The sequence below is a fragment of the Pelophylax lessonae genome, assembly GCF_965119305.1.
Source record: "Pelophylax lessonae genome assembly, chromosome: 7".
Taxonomy (NCBI): domain Eukaryota; kingdom Metazoa; phylum Chordata; class Amphibia; order Anura; family Ranidae; genus Pelophylax; species Pelophylax lessonae.
The window spans coordinates 62,541,580-62,559,923 of record NC_138774.1 but is presented as its reverse complement, the minus strand read 5'-3'; the positions used below and the strand labels follow the sequence as shown (position 1 = coordinate 62,559,923).

The window sequence follows — 18,344 nt, the reverse complement described above, 5'->3', positions numbered from 1 at the left end:
CAAAGTATAACAATGTATATTTCCATATAACTCAAAATTTCAGTAGAATGTATAACAGTGCAATAGTCCACAAAATTGTGAATATATAATGTCCGAATCAAAAGTGAAATCCGTGTTTGAAAGGAAAGTATTCTGTGTTCCAAAATGAAAAAAGGATCACCGCCAGTGCATCAATCACTGAAAGGAAAAATCGGGAGCGCTTACCAGAGATAGTGGACTCTAATGCCAAGGGCAAAGAGTCGTACAAGCAGTAGGTTATTAAGCCTTGTTAATAGGACCCTTGGTAATCTGTCTCTCCTCCGATCTCTCAGGTGCTCCAAAAAAGAAAAAAAAGCTCCACATAGTGTAATACCATCCAAAATTTGTAACTTTATTAAAAAGTAGAAAACTTACATTTTCCATATAAATAACAGGCATTCAGATTGTGATCACAAACAGTCTCAAATGGGTGCAATATTTTGAGATGAGCTCAATCCAACCCGACATACGTTTCGTCCACCTGGACTTCATCTGGGGTATGGGCTTCTATCCATACGCCTCCGCCTCCCCAGTGGTCCTCCTACTCCCGGGCATTAGTCTCACCTAGGGAGACTTCATCTGGGGTATGGGCTTCTATCCATACGCCTCTGCCTCCCCAGTGGTCCTCCTACTCTCAGGCTTTAGTCTCGCCTAGGGTGCGGGTGACTACTGGGTCAGAGTGGGCTCACTGGGCCAGCAGAATTTCTTCTGTGTCCGGAGACCTGAGACATGGTGCCCACCTCCTCCGCCTCCCCAGCTGTCCTCTGACTCCTAGAAGCCTGTTCGGTGTGGCCCTCCTCACAGGCTAAGCTGACCTCCTCCGCAGCAGCCCTGACGGATGTCTTTCACGACTGCTGCTTTCTCTGGAGAGTCAGTCAGCGCCCCAGCCCTGTGTAGGGTGGCATTCTTCTGCCCCTTGTGTTCTCCGGCCAGGCTAGTAGGGAAGTCAGTGGCCGTGGCTGTGCCCCCCTAGGCAGCAGTGCACCCTAGGTGGCTGCCTAGTTCGCCTAGGGCGCCGGCCCTGCCACCTTGTATTTTAGCATTTTGTCTGCTGTGTACCCATTACTGCTGTATTCTGAACCTGCCTGAGCTGTACCACCTTTACTCACCCTGACCTGCTCCAATCTGCATTCCCTCCGCCATCGATCCTTTCCACCTGATGTTTGCTTCGCCCTGTTTCCCTTTACCTCCTTCCCTGCAGTTGTTGCTGTATATAGTATATCAGTACATTTATGACACAGAATCCATGGGAAGAGCTGGAAAGAGCCAAGCATTTTGCATATTTAAATAAATAACAGAACTAATCATGCTTGCAAATTTATTACAGAAATTAAGAATTACGGGGAAATGTGCGGCCTGAACGATGAGAGCTCAGATCCAGACCAAAATGATGACAGCTCAGAAACAACTAATCAGAAAAAACATCCATGGAATGTGTTAATTAATGTGAGTAAAAAATAAGTTATTCATTATAAATTACTAAAACAAGCATTCAATTTTCAATCTATCCTGGGGCTAAAATGGCAGAAATCCAGAAATAATGGGTGTTCCGCTGGACCATCTTTTTTTATTTTTTCCTCCTTCAAACTTTGCTTTTACTTGCTGGCTGCCCATCATTATCAAGAAAATATTTAAATAGTATCTGGAAAAAAACAGCCATGAGTTGAAGAGCTCTGGATCTTTATCTTAAGCCAACCATCCCTCAGTCCAAGGGGGTCCATAGAGAGTCTCACTGTGAAGGATTTTAAGCCCAAACGCTAGTACAAATGGGACTATAGATACAAATTTTAAATGGGTTACTGATTGGTAGCTAGAAAAGCTGATAGCATGAATTGTGATTTCAGTTAAATGGGCAGGAAGTTACAAGATAACTGAATTTTTGGCAGGCTCAACATTTTTCTGTAATTGCAGAAACTGTGCTTAGCCTGAAAAAAGAAGAGAAAACTAACGCCACCACCACATCTAAGAATTGTTCTTGGTTTTAGGTCAGCGGTCTCCAAACTTTTTCAGGGCCACATCAAGTATATTACAAATATTTGCAGGCTGAAATGAAAAAACTATTTTATAACTGGATAAATAACATTTAAATGAATAACTAAGCACGCTCCAATAAAAAAACTTCACATTAGAAACCCCCATCACATCAGAGCGCTCTTCACATCAGAAGCCCCCATCACATCAGAGACCCCTCCCCCCGCCACTTCACATCAGACTCCCCTCTTCACATTACACTCCCCCCCCCCTTGACATCAGAGCAGCTGCTTCACACCAGACTCCCCCATTCACATTACACCCCCCCTTCACATCAGACCCCCCTCTTCACATCAGACTCCCCTCTTCACATTACACCCCCCCCCCTTCACATCAGAGCAACTACTTTACATCAGACTCCTCCCTTCACATTACACCCCCCCTCCTTCACATCAGAGCACCTACTTCACATTACACCCCCCTCCTTCACTTTAGAATCTCCCCTTCACATTACACCTCCCTCCTTCACATCAGAACCCCCCCTTCACATTAACCACTTGCCAACCAGTCACGTTGACTGTACTGTGGCAAAGTGGTTCGTTATCGTCTGGCGACGTAGACCTACGTCACCAGACATTCCCCTCTCTTAAGCGCCGCTGGGGGCTCGCTCCCGCTGTATTCAGTTACAGCGGGAGTCGAGCCAGGGGAGGAGCGGCGGTGATCACCGCTGCTCTTCCCCGATCGTCGGGGAATCGAGTGTGGAGATCCGCCTGCTTGTGTAAACAAAGCGGGCGGATCTCCTAAGTGACAGGCAGGGTCAGATTGCAGGGTTCAGCATAGCTGAACCTGCGATCTGTCCCTGTGTCACTCAGTCCCCTCCCCCCACACACGTCAGTAAGCACCAGTCATATATTAACCCCTCCCTCTCCAATAAAAATTAACCCCTTCCCTGCCAGTGTCATTTTTACAGTAACAGTGCATATGTATAGCACTGATTACTGTAGTAATGTCACTGGTACCCCCAAAAGTGTCAAAAATGTCGGTCAAGGGTCGGATCTGTCCGCCGCAATGTCGCAGTCCCGCAAAAAAAATCGCAGATCGCCGCCATTACTCGTTAAAAAAAAAAACACCAAAAATGACAGAAATCTTTCCCTTAGTTAGTAAACAAAATAACTTTTGTGCAAACCAATCAAAATACGCTTATTGCGATTTTTTTTACCAAAAATTGGTAGCGGAAAACAAATTGGCCTAAAATGATAAAAAATTTAGATTTTTACATTTTTTGGGGGGGAATTTCATATAAAAAAATGTGAAAAATATTGTTATTTTTTCAAAATTGTCGATCTTTTTTTGTTTATAGCGCAAAAAAGTAAAAATCGCACAGGTGATCAAATACCACCAAAAGAAAGCTCTATTTGTGGGGGAAAAAAGGACGTAATTTGGGTACAGCGTTGCACGACCGCGCAATTGTCCGTTAAAGTAACGCAGAGCCGAATCGCAAAATATGGCCTGGTCAGGAATGGGGTAAAACCTTCCGGTCATAACGCGGCTTATTGAGAATTTTTTTGTCAAAGACATGTAGCTAAATACATTTTGGCCTAAATATATGACAAAAATTGAATATATTGGATATTTTTTAACTGTCAAAGTAGAAAAATATTGTTATTTTTTCAAAATTGTCGCCTTTTTTAATTAATATCGCAAAAAATGAAAATTGCACAGGTGATCAAATACCACCAAAAGAAAGCTCTGTTTGTGGGAAAAAAAGGACGTAAATTTAGTTTGGGTACGGCGTTGCACGACCGCGCAATTGTCAGTTAAAGTTGCACAGTGCCGAATCGCAAAAAGTGGCCTGGACGTAAGACAGCAAAATCCTCCGGTGGTAAAGTGGTTAAACCCCCTCCCTTACATCAGAATCCCCCCTTTACATTACAACCCCCCTCCTTCACATCAGAATCCCCCCTCTTCACATTACACCCCCCTCCTTCACATGAGAATCCCCCCTTCACATTACACCCCCTCCTTCTTCACACTAGACCCCCCTTCACATTACACCCCCCCTTTCTTCACATCAGACCCCTTCCAGTTCACAATACACCCCCCCTCCTTCACATCAGAATCCCCCCTTCATTTTACACCCCCCCCCTTCACATTAGAATCACCCCTTCATGTTACACCCACCTCCTTCGCATCAGAATCCCCCTTCACAATACACCCCCCTCCTTCACATCAGAATCCCCCCTTTACCTTACACCCCCTCCTTTAAATCAGACTCCCCCCTTCACATTACACCCCCTCCTTCACATCCGAATCCCCCCTTCATATTACACCCCCTCCTTTACAACAGAATCCGCCCTTCACATTACATCCCCCCTCTTTCACATCAGAATCCGCCCTTCACATTACACCCCCCCCTCCACATCAGAACCCCCCTTCACATTACACCCCCCCCCCCCCTCCTTTACATCAATTGGCAATCAGGCAAATACTTTTTCACATAGGGACACTTTTTTTCCCTTAATAAATGAAATCATCATTTAAAAACTGCATTTTGTATTTACTTGGTTTATCTTCATGTAATATTAAAATTTGTTTGACGATCTGAATAATTTTAGTGTGACAAATATGCAAAAAAATAAGAAATCAGTACTGTATATGCCTGGAGTTGATGTTTAACTGTTTTGGATTCGATCTGATTCAAGTATTTGTGTTTTCCAGACTCCAAATTCAAGCCCTTGCTTCGGATCTCTGATCTCCAGCCAGTGGGTCCTCTCAGCTGCTCACTGTTTTAAAGGCTTCGCGCCGAATCAATACAAATTTAAAATTGGTAAATATATAGTATGAGCTATGCGCAGGCGCATGATGAATACACTGTAATCAATTTACATATCTAAATAATAATGTCATCATCAAAGTTCTGCTATTTAAAAGTAAGGCTTAAAATATATGTCAAACTGGGAGGCTTACGGGGATTCTACTCAGTACCAATGATTGGTATTATCACAAAACTCTACTACTATTATCCTGATGAGGCATATGGGCGATGTGTGGGCTACTTCCATATACTGAAGGACCATGGAGAACCTCTGGAAATTGGTATATTGATTGGATAAAAGACTTGAAGAGCCACACTGAAGCATTAAAATCAAACTGGAACTCAATACTAACGCGTTTCAGGGGCCTCACTCCACCCCCTTCATCAAGGCTACATTGTGATATTAAGAATATACAGTGGGGAAAATATTTATTTGATCCCCTGCATATTTTGTACGTTTGCCAACTTACAAAGAAATGAAGGGTCTATATTATAATTTTTATCATAGGTGTATTTTAAATGATAGAAACAGAATATCAACCAAAAATCTAGAATAAACACAATACAAATGTTATGAATTGAGCTGCAGTTCAGTGGGTAAAATAAGTATTTGATCCCAAAGCAAAACATGACTAAGTACTTGGTGGACAAACCCTTGTTGGCAAGCACAGAGGTAAAATGTTTCTTGTAGTTGGTTACCAGGTTTGCACACATCTCAGGAGGGATTTGGTCCACTCGTCTCTTCTCTAAATCCTTAAAGTTTCTTGACTGTCGCTTGGCAACTCGAAGTTTCAGTTCCCTCTATACATTTTCTATAGAATTAAGGTCTGGAGACTGACTAATAGTGATCGGCCGATATCGGTTTTTCGTTGCCGATACCGCTATTTTGGCCAATGCATATCGGTATCGGCCGATATGCACCGATATTTTCGTACGTTTAAAGTTTTGAAAAATAAACACAAATTTTGACACAAATCTGTTACTGAACATGTTAATGTTTATTTATTAACTTTTTTAACATTAAGGGCTCGTTCTTCACACCTTACCTTAACTGCATGAAAACTGATAGGGAAACTGCACTTGCAGGGACATCAGTTTCACATCATCTGACTGTGAATGATGCGTAAATTGCTGCAGAAGTGCACTCACTCACTGCAATAATTTTTAATCACTACTGCAGCAGTGCAGTCAGTGGCAACAAAACTGCTAGAAACAAGCTATATAACAGATAGAAGACAGTGGATTGGAGTCAGTGGGCTACTGCTGCAGTAGTGCACTCACTGCAATGATTTTTATTCACTACTGCAGTCAGTACAAAACTGCTAGAAAAAAAGCTAGACAACAGCTAGACAGTGGATTGGACTGGAGTCAGTGGACTGTTGTTGCAGTAGTGCACTCACTGCAACTACTGCAGTCAGTGCAAAACTGCTAGAAAAAAACCTAGACAAAACTAGACAGTGGATTGGAGTGGACACTAGTACTACTACACTTTTCAATATTCCTAGTTAAGTAGAACAATATTATCCTGCAGAAAGCAGAACATTTCAGCATGTTCATGTCCACCTGTTAAACGGCTTCTGTTATTTTCATATAATGCTGCCACTTCAGTAACATGCTCACTTGGTACAGGAGGAGAGGAGGACAGAGCAGCAGGGAGAGAGAGAGGTATCTTCTAGCATGGGAAGCAAGTCTTTTGTAGCATGCCTCATTTTCTTTCCACCACTGAAGAGGATCACTTCTTCTGTCAATTACTGGTTCCGTCAAATAGAGATGAAGTTCTTCATCCAGGCTCATTATTGCAGATTCAAAAGAATCCTCTGCATGAGGCCCCAATAAAACACTGAAAGTCTTGGAAGACTTTGGAAGACTTTTTCGAGTCGTGCTTCATGCTCCTCCGGTGTCTTGCTAAAAACATGATGGATGATATCATCCAGCACATCCATACACAAGCACCTCTATCAAATTCATGTCTCCCACTGTGTTTTCCATCAACCTCTGAAAGGTGGCTGGGGCTCCTGCCAATCCCTATGGCATGCGATTAAACTCAAAGAATCCCAATGGGCTGATGAATGCCGCCTTCTCTCGGTCATCAGAATGTATTGGTATCTGCTGGCTTTATCCACTCTTCAGATCCAACACACTGAACCACTTTGATCCAGAAAGACATGGCAAGGTATCCTCTATGCGGGTTGTGGTGAACTGATCAGGAATGGTTCTTCGGTTCAGCGTTCTATAATCAATACACATCCGAAAGTTTCAATTTTTCTTGCGCACCACCAAAATGGAGGATGCGTAAGGGCTCCTGGATTCTCTAATGACCCCAGACTTCTTCAGTTCGGTCAACTGCTCCCGAAGAGCTTCAAGGTTGCTCAGAGGGATCTGCCGAGCTCTCTCTCTAAGGCCTCATGCACACAGGGCGTTTGAAAAAACGAGCTGCAAAGCCATTTCTGACGCCAGGAAAAACCAGCTGTAAAAAACATGCTTTTAGGAGCGTTTTGTATTGGCGTCAATGCACGTTTTAGCCACATTTAGCAGCCTTTCTCTGCCCTCTTCTATTTTCCAACCTCAAATACAACTACTACAGTTTAAAAACGTCTGACATGGCTTAACACTGTATGCAGCCTTTAGTAGCCTTTAGCAGCATCAGGCGTTTTTACAGCTTAACGCTGCTGCTCCAGAACACACTGGCCCTGGGGTTTTTTTACAGCTTGAAAGCGCCTATGCCACTTACAACTCCTAAAAGCCTTGGTGTGCATGAGGTCATAGAATAACATGGAGGGGCATTTTTAAGCTGCAAAAAAAAAAAAAAAACATCTGATGCTCCTAAAAGCAGCTGTAAAAATGCCCTGTGTGCATGACGCCTAAAAGGCTTGTCTTTGCTCAGTCAAATTCAATGTTGTGCACTTTTAGCACAACCTACATCAAAGTCATTCTTAGAGAACATCTCTTCCCACCTGGCTAGCTGAGCTCTACCCCTCTATTCCCATCTTGGAGACAAATTGGAACACTGAACGTGGGGTTCTCCTCCGGGGTCCCCTTGTACCAAGTTGTCCATCTGAACAGGAGTAGCACTTGCTTTCCCTATTACCATGCGGGGCTTCAGCCTGGCAGGCTGACTGGTAATGTTTCAAACACTGAGAGGTATTCTCCCCCCATTTTCCAGCAACATCCTTGTGGGCACAATTTCTGAGACCAACTCTATCCCAGTTTCTTCTTCCAATGGGTCATCTTCCAGCACCACAAAGGGACCTGGCTGGTCCCAAGACAGCTTAATATCGGCCTTCAGACATGCTCTCTCTCCTGGTTTCAATGTTCTCTTTCCTGTGACCAGCCTCCAAAATCTTCCCACTCCATCGGCTGGTGCCTTTTGTTCCCACACTACATGCTGGAAAGCCTGCCTCAGCTGGGGGTGAATCATCTCCACAGTGGAACCCTTCACGGCTAACGGAGTGAGCAGTCTTCTCACTAGGTCCGTATTTGTTCCTATCAACAAGGAATTCTTTCCCGCCCCTGGGGGCCGAGGGCAAACAAGTGCCAAAGTGTCAAACTTCCCAGCCAATGAATGATCAAATGTTAACTTGATAGGGATATATCTACCATAAGGGAACTTTTGTGTACCAATACCCCAGATTTCTAGCTCTTCCAGCTCACACAATGGGATATGCTTCAAGTGCTTGTCATAGAAATCCCTATACAGTAGCGTCACTTGAGCTCCAGTATCAAGCAGTGCTTTGCTGTAGATCCCTTCTACTTGAAGTGAAACTATCGGAGAAGACCCTACCAAGTTCTTCGGCAAGTTCGGCTAACTTCCTTTGCGGCTGTAAAGTTCCCGTGACAATCCGACTAGAAGGGGGTGCATTGACCTCTTGTGTCTTTCTCCCCTTTCCTGAGTGGCTTATTTTTAGGTGCAGGCAAAGAAAAAGAGAGGCAAGTGAAAGACTTTGCTTGCTGCTTCTGCTTTGATTCTTTGCAAACTTTGGAGCTCTGTTTTACCCTGGGACGCTCAATTGGCTCCTTCACTGAGGTCCCTGAAAGTTTCCCACCTTCTTTGAGAAAAGTATCTTCTGTAAGATTTTTAACACTTCTTAGAGCAACGCCGGACTAATTCCTGCTTTGGGACACTTAGCTTTGAAGTTCCCAATTTCCCCACATCCAAAGCATCTCCTTTTCTTAGCTTGGGGCAACTTCAACCTTCCTGGGTTAAATCTCTGCTCTTGCATCTTCCCCTGAGTTTCCATTACCCGCAACAAAGTTTGATACATTTGAGAATCCCTGAGGATGAGGGATATGCGGGATCGATTGGTGGATAGCTATCTGAAATATTTCCCTAATGTGTACCCACTATTGACCTTTCTGCAATCTGTGATCCCTGTAGTAAGGATCATAATGATCTGGTAAGAGGCTAATTTATCCCTCATGGTGGTGGCTGTCTTACACCTGGTTTCGGGTTGTTGAAGATCTGCATGTGTATGCTGTTGGGAATCAAGCACTTATTCTGTGGAGTCTCTGTTTGGAATGATTTATTTGTTTCCCCCTTTTTTGTATCAAAATGTGGACTTATGGACTCTATAAGTTATTTTTCCTGAGATATTATAGTGCTACACCTTTTATCTACCCACATGGAAGAAAAATATATTTAAAATATATTTTAAAAAACATTTTCTATTTTTCCCAAATATATTGGAAATATATGTGAAATGCTACAATTTTGGCCATATTCAATATATTTCAATTTTTTTTCCCCCTAAATATATTGGAAATATATTTTTCTTCCATATGGGTATATGCTGTTTTTGATCTGCTTTTCTTATTCAGGATCAAGTGTTGGCTGCTTGCTTGATTTTTTTATGTTTAACAATTGCACATATTTTTATTTAGCACAGCAATCTCTCTGTATTTACATTTGAGTTTGAGCCTGCGCAACTTGAGTCACCAATTCCACTGGCTCTGGCTCGCTGATAGGTTTCTTTCTGTCAGAACTGACGGGAACCTCTCGCTCTGTCTCTGCCTCACTGTCCTCATCTGAGAAGCTAGGTTCAGCATGAACAACACGGGCAGACACTTGCCTCGTACACACGTACCGATCGTCGGCCGAACGATCGGCCGTCTTTTGTCCAGGGCTGTCGTGTCTGTTGAAAACTGCAAAAGACTGCACACGACTGTCTGTCGGCCGAATTCTGTACTGACTGGCGAACAATCCGCCGTTCTGGTGTTGGCCAACAAAAATTTTAATGCCTGCACGACAGATTCTGTTCGGCCGAAAATGCGCTGTCGGCTGTCGGAAGCATCATACTAACAAGCCTACTATCGGCCGATCGGTCGTCGGCCGAATATATACGGCCGACAATCGGTACGTGTGTACGGGGCTTTACTCTCTCCTTCCTCCACTGGCAGCCAATTCTCTCATACCCTGGCTCTTTTACTCCAAGAAAGGTTCTTCCTCCTGGACTTCTCTCATCAGTTCAGGGTAAGTTTGGACTGTCCGTGCTCCCTTCAGCAATAACTTCAGAACAATGGGCTGGTTTGGACGGGCCCCTTGCAAGACCCGGTCTAAACTAGCTTGGTCAGTATCCTTTTTGTCAATGCCCTTTTTAAGAATAATCTGGTGTAGCATCCTGGCTACTTGAGAAATAGTCTCTCCCCTTTTTGTTAGTGAGTGTGATTGAACTTGTACAAGAGATTGGAGGTCTTCTCCCAGGGGCAGCCCGTCCATTAGGGGCACAGAGGTAACGCCCCCCTATTTATGCGTCCGGCCCCCTAATCTACATGCAGGGTGCCGGATGCATGGATTCCAATGAGGGTTTTTTTTTTTTAAGCATGTGATTAGAGCCAGAGGCTCTAATAGGCTTCCAAAAAGGGTGGGCTCAGGGTGCAGAGGACTGCGCCCTGAGCCCACCCAGTTGTGTGACAATAGCGAATGAATATTTGCTATTGCCACACTGATTCTCCTCCTGGCCAATCAGGAAGTGGGTCCCGAGACCAGTTTCCCAATTGGCCAACGGAGAAGGCATCCTATTGGCGGAGGAGGAGGGAGCCGAGAGGGGACATAGAGCAGACCGAGGGGGAAGCGATTGCCGCCTGTCATTCCAGAGGAACAAGGTAAGTGAACTGGCGCCCGGAGGAGGGATATGGTGGGGACTGGACTCTGGAGTGATTGGGGGGGGGGGGTCCGTGGCCAGGTCCGTCTGCCCCCCTGACCGATGGAGTACCAGCCGCCACTGTCTTCTCCACTCTTCAAACCAGAGTTTCCCATTGCCCTGAAAAGAAAGGGAGCTTCCTATATCTTTGGTTTGCATTGCTGGAGCCATTTTTCACCAAACTCTCAATTAGCCGGCTCGTGTCTGTATAGAACGAGGTGGGGAGGGGGGGCACTAGCCCCACAGGAGTCAGTACCAACTGGTCCTGCGGCTTCTTCCCCCACTTGCAGTAGGATTACTCGAGCGAATACCCTTTCCGCTAAGGGTACCTCTACTTTCACATCCAGAATGTAGGCCCTCTACTCTGGAACTAAGGCTCTCACCCACTGTTGGATCCCTCTCTCTCAGTGCACTCACTTCCTGAAATCTCTAAAATAGTGCTTTGCGCTATTCAAGCTCCTTGAGCTCTTCCCCAGGCGACTGTAGCAGCTAGGTCCATCTCTTTCTCCCACAATGGCTCATGACTGGGCTGACTAGGACCTGCAGCAGAGAACATCTCAGACGAGCCCCCAAATGTAGCACTGCTCCCTTGGGGGTTGCTTGAAATTGCATGTTCTTCTTTGCCACCTTGACCCTGTGAACTTTCCAGCCCGCCTGACACTCTAGGTTCAAACATGTTGTATATACTGTACCTTTTAAATAACACACTGACACAATGCTGATTGTTCATGCTCTCTCACATTTACTTAATCAAAAGAAGAGATTTAAAAGGGTATTAGTTAGCCAAGTCCTGGCTAAACATCCACGACTCTGTGGAAATAGATCTTGAAGCAGTTAAACGACAATTAGCAATGACAAGTAAATAATACCGATGTACACAATAACAGACAATAAGTCAATGATCTCTCAAGAAGGCTATTGGTTACTGTACGTAATGCTATTGCTAAAGGAGAACCCCAGGCCAGCCTATAATATATACCTTTATCCTAATGAGAGATGAAGTATTATAGATCCCCTTTACAAGCAATAAAATAGCAGTGTTCGGAATGCAAGGCCTTGCAATTAGTGTTCAGAGTGATGTATTAGTGGCTAGCAATTGGATTTTGGGTAAGTGCCCTCCCACCAATCCTGAGGACCTTTAATGACTTCTTGAACTATCCAACTCTCTGTACCCCAAGCAGGCTGAGATGGCTGTAGTCTGCTGATTCAGTGAGTCACCCGACTCCGATGTGATCAGCAATGCTGCTAGAGTACCCCTGGTGTAATGAGCGGTGTCTGTACTGCCTGGGCTGGAGCTGTAAATGCAGTGAGTTGCGTCATAGGCCACAATCCTCTCACACAGCAGTGAACTGGTGCAGCACTGGAGTCCTCAGTTTGAATCCCAGCCAGGACACAACCTGCATGGAGTTTGCATGTTCTTGTGTGGGTTTCCTTTGGTTACTCCAGTTTCCTTCCACATAGGGTTGCCACCTGTCTGGGAATTAACCCAGAGAGTCCAGGTTTTGAATCATGTGTCTGGGTTTCAGGCTTTGATTACATAAGCAGATGGCTCTTCTGTCATTCTAGCTGAAGATCGCGGGAGGCCAGTGTCGATCGAGCCCGCACCTCACCCAGTCTGGCTCCCGCTGAATCCACATGCACACAATCACGTAGATCTACGTGATTATGCGCATCCGAGCCGCCCTGCCGCAGTAAATCTGGTTAACCACTTGCTGACTGCCCGCCGGCTTTTTACTGCGGCAGGGAGGCTCGGATGCGTCCAGTCACGTAATACTACGTGACTGGAGTGCATGTGGTTTAGGCGGCGCGCGCGTGCTGCCGGAGCCGTGTGTCTAAACACAGCGGGAGGCGGGCCATGGGAGGAGAGGTGGTATTCGCCGCCTTCCTCCCACGATCGTCTGGGAAACAGAGAGAAGACCCACCTGCTTATGTAAACAAAGCAGGCAGATCTTCTCAATGACAGGCAGGGACAGATCAGCAGTTTCAGCTAAGCTGAAACTGCGATCTGTCTGTGCCTGTCACAGAACCCCCCCCCCCCACACACAGTGAGTAAGCACACAGGCATACATTTAACCCCTTTGATCACCCCCAGTATTAACCCCTTCCCTGCCAGTGTCATTTATACAGTAACAGTGCATATTATTTAGCACTGATTACTGTATTAGTAAAAAACGTTGGCGAAGGCGCCTAGCTCTTTCTAAAGATATTAAAACCTGCTGCCCCTTTAATTGTTTAAAACAATAAATAGATATAAAAATGGGTAAAGAGGCGCTGGTGATCTTTTAGCTGGATATAAATATTAGTTGGTTACGTATTTTATAAAAATCATATATAAAAAATATATAGACAATATAGTATATGAGACACGTGCACTAAAAAGTATACTTATTAAGGTGCTTATTAATATTAATATTTCTGTCCCAAATATTTGATAGTGTATAAATTATATAAATATGGTATTGGTATTTTAGGTGCAACAAACAAAAAAAATGTGCTTATAGTGCATAAACTTAATTAAAGTGCAAATGCTGACCTTGATTTTCCAATAAATTATTAAGTATTATAAAAGTGCTTAATATCTCCACCAATAAGTTATATTCACATATAATAAATAGAAAAAAAATTATTAGTGCTCAAAAATTTGTGAAGAAAGTCTCTATGATTCTGGATTTTTCATGCAACCAAATTGTGCGTTTTTTGTGATCTTTAATTCTTTCTTTAAAAAGTGCTCCAAGTGCTGGGGTGTGTCACACGTGGCCTCTTACCAGCTTTCCACAGGTCACAAGGACCTCCAGCGCATGTGATTCCCTTTAAATTGGGTGGATCAAACCTCTCCTCGGTACTTTGTATATCCTGCTCCTACGTTACTCGAGGTGGACAATATAGTCCGTACATATAAAGATAGGAAAAAAGCCTCCAATGGTGAAATATTGTTTATTTGGTAAAAAACACACACTGAGGATAACAATTTGCCTCTTACTCTTTGTTGTGCCCTCCTGGCACTGGGCAATTAAGCAGTATGGGTCACGGGTGTTGGGAAGATATCCTCAGGGGATCTGCAGCTCCCTCATGTATCTCTCTCCCTATTCCGTTTATGCCGGTCGTCCCAGCCACTGCCTCGAATGCCTCTGTTAGTTCCGGGTTTAGCATTAACCACAATGCATTTCGCTCATTGTGCGTCATCAGGCGGTCTGGCTGATCACATGCGCTGGAGGTCCTTGTGACCTGTGGAAAGCTGGTAAGAGGCCACGTGTGACACACCCCAGCACTTGGAGCACTTTTTAAAGAAAGAATTAAAGATCACAAAAAACGCACAATTTGGTTGCATGAAAAATCCAGAATCATAGAGACTTTCTTCACAAATTTTTGAGCACTAATAATTTTTTTTCTATTTATTATATGTGAATATAACTTATTGGTGGAGATATTAAGCACTTTTATAATACTTAATAATTTATTGGAAAATCAAGGTCAGCATTTGCACTTTAATTAAGTTTATGCACTATAAGCACATTTTTTTTGTTTGTTGCACCTAAAATACCAATACCATATTTATATAATTTATACACTATCAAATATTTGGGACATAAATATTAATATTAATAAGCACCTTAATAAGTATACTTTTTAGTGCACGTGTCTCATATACTATATTGTCTATATATTTTTTATATATGATTTTTAAAAAATACGTAACCAACTAATATTTATATCCAGCTAAAAGATCACCAGCGCCTCTTTACCCATTTTTATATTACTGTATTAGTGTCACTGTTCCCCAAAAAGTGTCAAAAATGTCAGTTAGGGGTCCAATCTGTCCGCCGCAATGTCGCAGTCCCGCTAAAAATTGCAGATCCCTGCCATTACTAATAAAAAATTAAATAAATAAAAAAGTCCAAAAATTATCCCATCGTTTGTAAACGCTATAACTTTTGCGCAAACCAATCAAAACACGCTTTTTGGGATTACCAAAAATATGTAGCTGAATACAAATTGGCCTAAACTCATAAAAAAAATTACATTTTTTATATTTTTTTTTTATTGGGAATGTTTTATAGCAGAAAGTAAAAATATTGCGTTTTTTTCAAAATTGTCGCTCTTTTTTTGTTTATAGCGCAAAATCTAAAAAACGGCAGAGGTGATCAAATACCACAAAAAGAAAGCTCTATTTGTGGGGAAAAAGGACATCAATTTTATTTGGGTACAGCGTCGCACGACCGCGCAATTTTCCGTTAAAGTAACGCAGTGCCAAATCACAAAAAATGGCCTGGCCATTAAGGGGGCAAATCTTTCCGGGGCTGAAGTGGTTAAAGGCGAAGTCCAGGCAAATACGTACTAATGCTAAACCTGCCATCTTCTAAACCTAATCTATCTAACCCTGTAAAGCAAAAATTGCTGTACTTATCCATTCTGCAGCTGACCTGGTCCGGTCTCCAGTGGCGGAAGCTGTATATAGCAGAAGATCGACAACGGCTGTGAAATACCTGGGAAGTGACGTCACCCATAGACTTACTATGGGGCTTCCGTTGTCGGCTGCCTCTCTTGCACCCGCCTCCACACTGAAGCCACCACTGGCAGCTGATGCTGGGACCGGATTGGCTGTGAAATACCTGGGAAGTGACGTCACTCATAGACTTACTATGGGGCTTCCGTTGTCGGCTGCCTCTCTTGCACCCGCCTCCACACTGAAGCCACCACTGGCAGCTGATGCTGGGACCGGATTGGCTGTGAAATACCTGGGAAGTGACGTCACCCATAGACTTACTATGGGGCTTCCGTTGTCGGCTGCCTCTCTTGCACCCACCTCCACACTGAAGCCACCGCTGACAGCTGATGCTGGGACCGGATTGGCTGCAGAATAGGTAAGTACAGTGATTTTTGCTTTAAAGGGTTAGATAGATTAGGTTTAGAATATGGCAGAGAGCAGGCTTAGTGTTAGTTGGGTTTTGCATGGACTGTTACTTTAAGTTCTAGGTGACAGGATTCCATGCAGTGCCCTCTGCTGGTTTCTCTGTAGACATAGTTGTTGAGGCTGGTGACAACAGTAGCTTGGCTTTCATCTGAGATTATAGCTTGTTGTGGCTTTTCGGAACAGAGGAGGACAATGAACACTCAATGGCGGTTCACACTACAGAAACGCAGTCCAGATGTATTCCATATGCATTTCTGCTTGCGCATTTTTGCTGCATTTTCAATCCCCCCCCCTTTTTTTCCAAAGTTTCCTAGGTTTTTTTGGTTTATATATTTTTTTTTTTTTGCATTTTTGCTGCGTTCCAATACAGTTCTGTGTAGAAAAAATGCAGTGTGTTCTACTTTTTTTTTTTTTTTCGCCACTGGAACGCACTGGAACTGACCGCACTGGTGTGAACTAAGCCATTGAAACCCGTATAATTTACTGTCCATGTGTTTTTTGTAATGCAGAAATAAAAATGCATTGGACTGCACCTGGTGTGAACCAGCCCTCAACCTTTTTCCAACCTATTTAATCGGCAACTGAGAAATGTTTAAAGGGTAACTCCACTTCCGTGGGGAAAAGAATCAGCAAATAAGGAAAAAACAATATAGCGTATACAATTGCAACACAAATCATATTGTAATTAAATGTTATTAAAAATGACCTTTCCTTTTCAATCTGCAGCTGTTATAATTTTCTGAAAATGCAATGCAATATGGCAACCTGGAGGTGTTCTGTACACAGAATGTATACTGAAGATGCCCCAGAAACATCATTTCCTGCTTGTGTGATTGGCTCACCAATTTTCCCAGAAGTCTGCCTAAGATACAAGTCAGATTTCTGGCATCCCCTGAAACAAAAATGTCATTTTTGATGAGATTAGGGGAGGACTGGGCCAGGGGGCAGGGGGACAATTGCCCCCCCCCCCCCCCCGGGCTGCTCTGATTCTTCCACAGACATGCCTAAAGGATTCCTGGTGAAGGGAAGTAAAAAGTCCCCGCCGCTAACCTACTGAGTGTGGGATGAAGAAAAGGACAAAGTGCAGCCCCCACCCAGCATAGATGGTGTAAACCAGTGGTCCTCAACTCCGGTCCTCAGGGCCCACTAACAGGCCAGATTTTAAGTATTACCTTGGGGAGATGCAGACTAGAGTACTGCAATCACTGAGCAGCAAATTAGATCCCCTGGAATGGATTTCAGTTATCTTGCAAACCTGGCCTGTTAGTGGGCCCTGAGGACCAGGGTTGGGGACCACTGGTGTAAACTGTGTCTGAGCAGAGGGCGGTTCCATGCCCCACTGGAGATTCTCCTCCCTCGGCCAGCCCCGGCCAAGCTTTCCCACCTCCCCCCAACCAGCCTCCACTGGCCAGGTCAAGAACCCAGATTCGGCTGGTGTGTAAAGAGTACCTGGAGCAGAGTTTTAGCATGTAATGGGGGTCAAGAGGAGGCCGGTAAGAGGGAGAGTAGGAGGGGGGCCGAATCGCTGCACCATGGGCCTCTGGTTTGTACTTGCCCCCTGGGCCGAAAGTTGCCAGTCAGCCCTGGATGAGATACTTCCAATAGGAACACGTCTAAAGGGATACAGGCCCAGCAGGTTTCCTCATTAGAGCCCTGCAGCTGCCACAGCTGTTAGCTAATTATGAAACCACTCCCATTTGACCCACTCAGCACAGAGGAACAAACACTGTTTTCTTCAGAATAACAAAAGGTAGGAATCTGCAACAAAGATTATTAAAATCCTTGTACTGTACAGAGATCACCCAGAGGGGAATGTATTTTTCTCAACAAAAGTGGAGTTACGCTTTAAGAGGAATTGACTCTTTACTCTTTCATTGTTCTATTACTTAATCACAAGCTCTTCTTCTTATATTTTTAGGATCAAAATTGTATGAAGGCAAACGGATAGAGATCCATAAATGTTACGATATTAACAGGAAATCGAACAGAGGGATCAAGGAGGATTATGACTATGATGTGGCTCTTGTACAGCTGAGCGAGAAAGTGGAATTCAGCAAAATTGCCAGGTAGGATGGCCTCCGTGTTTACCCCCATGGCACTTGTAGGACAACACCCAGGACAGTAGGGTTGGGGACATCAAGCCTTAAAATGTACAATATGCGATACTCTGAACATTTCTGTTTTAAACTCAATTTCAGACAAACAGCTAAAATACAAAATATTGCCAAAAGTATTGGGACCCCTGTCTTTACACGCACATGAACTTTAATGGCATCCCAGTCTTAGTCCGCAGGGTTCAATATTGGGTTGGCCCACCCTTTGCAGCTATAACAGCTTCAACTCTTCTGGGAAGGCTGTCAGTGTCCACAAGGTTTAGAAGTGTCTCTATGGGAATGTTTGACCATTCTTCCAGAGCGCATTTGTGAGGTCAGGCACTGATGTTAGACTAGAAGGCCTGGCTCCCAGTCTCCTCTTTAATTCATCCCAAAGG

General features: G+C 44.0%; 1 protein-coding gene across 1 annotated transcript in view; it reads left to right on the top strand.

Annotated features, from left to right (window-relative positions):
• Positions 1-18,344, top strand: part of LOC309560042 (complement C2-like) — a 137,041-nt gene that overhangs the window by 78,756 nt on the left and 39,941 nt on the right. Inside the window, exons 11-13 of the mRNA XM_082263548.1 lie at positions 1,346-1,464; positions 4,708-4,816; positions 17,772-17,919. Coding sequence (XP_082119674.1) covers positions 1,346-1,464; positions 4,708-4,816; positions 17,772-17,919 — 376 coding nt within the window. The remainder of the gene's footprint in view (positions 1-1,345; positions 1,465-4,707; positions 4,817-17,771; positions 17,920-18,344) is intronic.